Source organism: Otolemur garnettii, unplaced genomic scaffold, assembly GCF_000181295.1.
Source record: "Otolemur garnettii isolate 467f Iridium unplaced genomic scaffold, OtoGar3 scaffold00021, whole genome shotgun sequence".
In the NCBI taxonomy this organism is placed as follows: Eukaryota; Metazoa; Chordata; class Mammalia; order Primates; family Galagidae; genus Otolemur; species Otolemur garnettii.
The window spans coordinates 10,610,738-10,618,344 of NW_003852416.1; the positions used below are offsets into that span (position 1 = coordinate 10,610,738).

General features: G+C 35.4%; 1 protein-coding gene across 2 annotated transcripts in view; it reads right to left on the reverse strand.

Moving 5' to 3' along the window:
* PDCD4 (programmed cell death 4) overlaps positions 1-7,607 on the reverse strand; it is a 53,283-nt gene that overhangs the window by 3,169 nt on the left and 42,507 nt on the right. For both annotated transcript variants that reach the window (XM_023511606.1, XM_003787172.3), the window contains 4 exons: positions 6,706-6,803; positions 5,659-5,773; positions 1,297-1,404; positions 937-1,047 (listed from right to left, as the gene is read on the reverse strand). In XM_023511606.1, the coding sequence (XP_023367374.1) occupies positions 937-1,047; positions 1,297-1,404; positions 5,659-5,773; positions 6,706-6,803 (432 nt within the window). The remainder of the gene's footprint in view (positions 1-936; positions 1,048-1,296; positions 1,405-5,658; positions 5,774-6,705; positions 6,804-7,607) is intronic.

The following is a 7,607-nucleotide window of genomic DNA, read 5'->3' on the forward strand; positions in this document are numbered from 1 at the left end:
CGGGCTGGGGATTCGAACCCGCCACCTTAGGTGTACGTGGCTGGCGCCTTAGCCGGTTGAGCTATAGGCGCCGAGCCTAAAACTATTCTTTCAAAAGAACTGCCAGGCAGACTTCTATCACACATTAGACAAATTCCTTCTCCATGTTCTTTTCTATATACATTTGCTACTTTTTAAAAAAAATACAGTGCAAACAAAATAAGAACCTCACTAACATTTCAACAATACACACAACTTTAAATAAGTATTTTAAAGTATAATTTGTTAAAGGTTCATGTTTCTCTAAATATAAAGTATTATATATTAGACAACCCTTGAGGGGAATACATAATCACATTTTTAAAAATAGATAAAGCCAGGCATGGTAGCTCACACCTGTAAATCCTAGCACTCTGGGAGGCCAAGGCCTGAGCTGAGGAGTTAAGAGAAATGCTGGAGCAAGAGCCATACCCTACCTCTAAAAATAGCCGGGTGTTGTGGTGGGCGCCTAACAGCCCCAGCTAGTTGGGAGGGTGAGGCAAGAGGATGGCTTGAGCCCAAGAGTTTGAGGTTGCTATAAGCTATGATGCCACAGGCACTCTACTGAGGATGACAAAGTAAAACTGTCTCCCAAAAAATTAACTGATAAAATAAAAATAAACAAAAATAAGTAAAAAAACTCAGTGAAATGTTACTTTCCAAGAAATAGTTATAAGAGGTTCAAACCTCAAACACTACCCATTAAGAAAACAAACAAAAGGGGGCGGTGCCTGTGGCTCAAAAGGGTAGGGCACCAGCCTCATATGCTGGAGGTGGAGGGTTCAAACCCAGCCCAGACCAAAAAAAAGAAAGAAAACAAACAAAACTTATAAGCATAATATTAAACTTAAAGAAAATGTAATTCTTTATTCAATCATGTATTAGCCTAAAAGTTGTACAAAATTACATAATACTTACTCTTTTCATTTGGTCTACAGTAATGGTAGAAGACTTCCAAAGGGATTTTAATAAATCCAAGATCACCTTAAATGTATTTTCTCCAGTTGACTCTAAAACCATTACAATAGCCTAAAAAATTAGATGAATGAATTTTGGGTCATTAATTCATATAAGAAACAGCTCCAAAACTATAACAGATGCCTTTTCCCTAATTTGTAATCATCATATGATTTTATAATCATGAAAATTTAAAAACTACTTTCTGCCTTAATATTTTATAACAAGAAAAAAATGTATGTTATTAAAGCAGTATTAAATCACTGTGGTACAAAAAGGAACACTTAAGTAATTCTCTTTGATATGGCAAGGAAATCTTACTTCATATACAAGCTCATGGTGAAAATGAGGTACTTCCAGTTCCTTAAGGCAATGTTCAGCTTCAGGTATGTCTCCAGACAGTAAATACTCTTTCAACAGCATATCAATCTATTAGATTTAAAAGTTGAGATGTGTTAGAATTCCTACTTTTTAGAAAAAAAACTGTGCTTACCTACAGATTATTTACCCTCATTTCAATATATTAATTACATTATGAAACAACAGATCACAGCTAAGAACACAAAGACCCGACATGTACTATCATAATTTCTTCATAATTAAAAAAGTCCTCAATTTTTAAATGATTCCTAATTATGAAGCAAATACAACTCTTCAGTGTGTCTGAATAATCACTGAAATCCAAGAATAGGGTATAATATCCATGGCCTGGGTTATAACCATAATGCTTTAGAATGCTCCCACTGAAATCAAGGAATCTGAATTTTAAATACCACTAGAGGGCCCTAACAGAAAGTCGCAGTATGAATTTTTAAGGTGGCATAAAATATTGCACTTTTATCAAGATGACTTGAATAGTAAGAACCCTGGAAGCCAAAAAAGTGGGAGATGATAATGGGGCATTATTGAACAGGGCAATACAGTTTCTCTTTTCTCTACAACTAAGGATTTGAAACCCGTTTTCTAAAATGGTCATCAATAATTTAGCTTCCAGTTGAAGCTAAAAAAGGAAAGTCTGTTTAAACTTAAATAATGTCATCTATGGCTCTAGAGAAAAGTTTTTCAGCACAAGAACTTCCCTATATGCCACCTGTTAAAATCACTTTCGCACCTAGATGGCAGCGAGTGCTGGTTAACTGAATACAATAAACCTTTTCAAGTATCTTCTATTTCCCACTGCTACAACATATTTTCATAAAATGTAAAGTAAGATATAATCACAAAATACATCCTGATGAATAATTCCTATTATGCTTCAAGAAAGTAAATATTTAAAGCACAACATTTAATAGTGTTTTTATAATTGCCAATTAATATACAGTCATTTGTCATTTAATGATGAGGATAATTCTGAAAAATGCATTAAATGTTTTCTGTCACATGAATATTGTAGAGTACTTACACAAACCTAGAAGGTACACCCTATTGCATACCTAGGCTCTATGGTATATCCCACCACTCCTAGGCTACAAACCTATACAGCATGTTACTGTACTGAATACTTTAATTAGAACATAATAATATTTATCTGAACACAGAAAAGGTACACTAAAATTATGGTATAAATGACAAAAAAAAAAAGGTATACTTTTATAGCAATCTTAACAATGGATTGAACTTGAAGAACTACAAGTTGCTCTAGGTGAGTCAATGGTAAGTGGTGAGTGAATGTGAAGGCCTAGGACTGTACACTACTACAGACTTTATAAACAATGTACACTTAGGCTACCCTAAACTTATAAGAAAATAAATTATGCTATGATATTACAATAGCTACAATACTAGGTAATACTAGGTAACAGGAATGTTTCAGCTCCATTATAATCTTAAGAGATCACCATGGTTCCATACAGTGCATTATTAATGAAAAATTGTTATGTACCATATGACTGTATTTGTTATTTAAATTCTACTTAGTTTTATAGGCGGTGCCTGTGGCCCAGTGAGTAGGGCACCGGCCCCATATACCAAGGGTGGTGGGTTTGAACCTGGCCCCGGCCAAACTACAACAAAAAACAGCCAGGCATTGTGATGGACGCCTGTAGTCCCCGCTACTCGGGAGGCTGAGGCAAGAGAATCGTCTAAGCCCAAGAGGTGGAGGTTGCTATAAGCTGTGATACCACAGCACTCTACCGAGGGTGACAACATGAGACTTTGACTCAAAAAACAAAAATAAAAAAGGCAGCGCCTGTAGCTCAAAGGAGTAGGGCGCCGGCCCCATATGCCGGAGGTGGCAGGTTCAAACCTAGCCCCCGCCAAAAACTGAAAAAAATAAAATAAAATAAATTTTAAAAAAAATTCTACTTAGTTTTTACATTTGCTATATAACTTTAAAAAATATTTTAAATGCTCCCTATGGATTCCATATATTTCTGAGAATGATAAATTACGAACACACGTATACATTTCTAAGTCTTCTTTGTCTCAACCCTTCCTTCCATTTGGTTATATGGATATCCAAATAATGTCCACCTCAACTTCCTATTGGTAGTTTTACTTCAATTTTTATCTTATCATTATTTTGTTTTTGTTTTTTTTCTGAGACAGAGCCTCAAGCTGTTACCCTGGGTAGAGTGCTGTGGCATCACAACTCACAGCAACCTCCAACTCCTGGGCTTAAGTGATTTTCCTGCTTCCGCCTCCCAAGTAGCTGGGACTACAGGTGCCCACCACAACACCCAGCTACTTTTTGGTTGCAGCCAACATTGCTGTTTGGCAGGCCCGGGCTGGATTCGAACCTGCCAGCTCAGGTGTATGTGGCTGGTGCCTTAGCCACTTGAGCCACAGGCACCGAGCCATCTCATTTGTTTTTTATAAGTGTAAATTCACATACAACAGTTTAGCAGTTTCTCAAAATATTAATTTTGGGGAGTTGCCATCTTGACCATCATATATGTCTTCTGATCCACGCACATGAGATATAACTGTTTAAGTCTTCTTTTTTTTTTTTTTTTTTGAGACCGAGCCTCAAGCTGTCCCCCTGGGTAGAGTGCCATGGCATTACAGCTCACAGCAACCTCCAACTCCTAGGCTCAAGCGAGTCTCCTGTCTCCGCCTCCCAAGTAGCTGAGACCACAGGCACCCGCCACAACGCCCGGCTATTTTTTGGTTGTAGCCGTCATTGTTGTTTGGCGGGTCCAGGCTGGGGATTCGAACCCGCCACCATAGGTGTACGTGGCTGGCGCCTTAGCCAGTTGAGCTATAGGCGCCGAGCCTTAAGTCTTCTTTAATTTCTTTCAACAATGCTTTGCAGTTTTCAGTGTATCAGACTTATTTGATTTATTCCTAGGTATTTTATCTTTGATGCTATTTGTAAACTGCAATTAATTTCAGTTCAGCTCATTCACTACTACCATATAGATACAGAATTGCATTTCTATATTGATCTTATATCCTGCAACCTTGCTGAACTCATTTATTTAGTTAATAGTTTGTTTGAGGTTTGAGGGGGTTATTTGGTGGATCATTCAGATTTTCCACATAGAGATCATGTCATCTGTGAATCGAACTAATATTACCTCTTCCTTCCTCTCCAATCTGGATGCCTGTTATTTCTTATCCTTGCCTACATGTCCTGGTATTTGAACTATTTTTATACCTTAATTCTTCTAATAATTCTTTAATTAAAAAAAAAAGATATGCAGGTCATTACAAAAGTTTTCCAATACACAAAAATAAAAATGTAAAATTCACACAAATGGAAACAAATGAAGTCCTCCCAAAAACCCTGCCAAGCTGAGCAAGTTCGAACTTGCATGGGTGAATCAGAAAGGATGCAATCAATTGTGTTTCTTGGAAGTGATATAATAGACCATAACAGTCTATCTCAGAACCTTCAGAGTTACCTATGTATTGCAACATGACATTGAAAACACCAACTTACGTATTTTAACATTAATATATGTATATGAAAGCAAAAACAGCCAAGGCTCAAAGTTTATTTCGAGCTCCTTAACACTTAAACTAGATAATACACTGACATATATCATTAAAAGACTTACTAAAAATAAAATTATAGTCACATGAAAAGATTATAATCAAAAATGTGAAGCACATTAACTATAAATCTTCTAATTACATGTCTTTTCTTCAAGATTGGCAAATAAGGAGATTAAATACATTTTTTGTTTCTTGCTATGGAAAAGCATATTATAGCCAGAAAAAAAATCCACAGGGAATAATCTAACAATTGTTTTCTTTTAAAGCATGTATACAGCTAGTGGACTTCCTCACTAAAATGTACCACTCTGATCTGCTCTGCTCTCAAAATCATAACTTATGATCTGAGACTATTTCAAATTGCTCACATAATAACAGATATTATTGTAATAAATAAAATTACAAAGTGGGGGGAAAAAATCTCATTTCTACAGAATTTAAAAATTTTAAATACTAATATAAGAGAAAGATTTCAGACATTCCTTTGAAGTTCATACCTAACCTTCCTATATAATTACTCACAAAAATTCTTTTAACTTAACACAATCTTGTTAATATTAAAAATTTAATAACAATCCAATATAGTCATCATATAATTTATAATAAAAGGGTATACAGCCAAATATAAAAGGATTATTCAATTTTCCATTTGTAGTTACAAGACCAAACTTAATCTTGTCCAAAAAAATACCAGCTAGTAGACACAAATCACAAATTAAGTTAAAAACAGTACCCAATCATTACCTCTTTAACAAGGTGATTCACAGGTTGCTGCCCACCTCCAGAGCCCCATACACTATCTTTACGCTTTCCACCTTTAGACATACTCAGGAGCACGGTAGCTTTATCCAGAGCAGCTCTACAAAAAAGGAAAAAATTCAATTTTAGTATCTGAACATGTCTGAAGTTTATCCAATTATGGCTAAAGCTGACAAAATTCCATATGCATTAAAATCTTTCATATAAACATAAAAGCAATATAAACTTCAAAACTCAAAAAATTCTTCTTCAAAATAAAAAGTTGAGAACAGAATAAAGTTGATTTTCATGTTAATAGTCTCATGGCTCTCTCCCTTCCATTTCTCCTTCAGGAAAATTAAAATATATTAAAAAATAACTGATACACAATGAGAAAGAACATGCATGTCACGTACAATGTTTACCTATATCCATGACTTTTTACCCAGGGAAACTTTCCCACTGTGACCTCAAGTAGCCCTGGAAAATCAAGTTAATATCTATACCTAAGAAAACCTAACACATGGCTATGTCTAAGTCTAAATCTCTAGGAAATTAAGAAAAATCACACAGCACAACTCCAAAATATTACCTATAGCTTACACTTAATTATACCAAAGAACAAGAGTAAAAAAGATGTATTCCAAAATATTTCTACAGTAGAAAAGTACAATATAAAATTGTAAATCAAGATACTCTGTTAATCTTGTCTATCTCAGAAGACTCTTAAATAAACGCAGAATGTTAGAACCTGAAGGGAACTTAAAGAACATAACGCAACACTTTCATTTTATAAAAGCATTTGATACCCAAACAAGAATGGCTTGACTCATGAAGGCAATTAATTTCAGGTTAGCTAAAACTCAGAATTTTGGGGTTGTAGTACTATCCTGTTATATCATGCCAACAACCTCTCCGTTCTGTTTTAACTGTGGAGAATACAAACAAGTCACAGATGCCCACAATGTCTGATTAATGTAAGTGTCATTTCAATAGCCTCTTGTAGAAATTCACCCACTATGAAATTCTAAGTAGGAAAATTAATTTACTTACCTAGCCTGTACACAATCTACAGTTCCCTTGTAACTATCGATATAGGTATTACATAAAATTCCATCTCCAACAGCTCTAGCAATAAACTGGCCCACCAACTGTAGTAAGAAAAAAAGAGACCTATATAAAAAAATCTAAAACTTTTTATAGGACATAATTTTATTTATTTATTTATTTATATTTTTTGGAGACAGAGTCTCACTATGTCACCCTGGGTAGAGTGCCGTGGTGTCAGAGCTCACAGCAACCTCAAACTCTCAGGCTTAAGCGATTCTCTTGCCTCAGCCTCCCAAGTAGCTGTGACTACAGGCACCCACCACAACCCGGCTATTTTCTTGTTACAGTTGTCATTGTTGTTTTAGTTGGCCCAGGGCAGACTTGAACCTGCCAGTCTCAGTGCATGTGGCTGGCATCATAACCACTGAGCTGTGGGCGCCAAGCCAGGACCTAATTTTTAAATATATAAATGGTGAAGACTGGTTAAAATACACAGTACTACCTATAAATATTGGAATATCCAAAAAACACCAATTAGTAACTGTTATGTCGAACATCACTTTCATCTCTTTACCTTCAAGTTAAGTGCCACATCTGTTTTGCTCACTACTGAATCCCTAACACTTTGCACACTGCGTAATTCAGAGTACATAATCAAAAGTATTTGTTAAATGAGTATCTTAAGGTCGGTTGAAGCCTCTTTTCTAAAAAGACAATGGACTAGGTTTTCTCAAAAAACTGTTGTCCACACAAAGACAGTTAAATCAATTTGTCTTATGGAGAAAAAACATGTAAAAATACTTATATGAAAGTTATGTTTATAGTATTCTAACAAAAATTGGAAACAACTTTAGTGTATAAGAATAAAGGTCTGGGCTCGGCGCCTATAGCTCAACCGGCTAAGG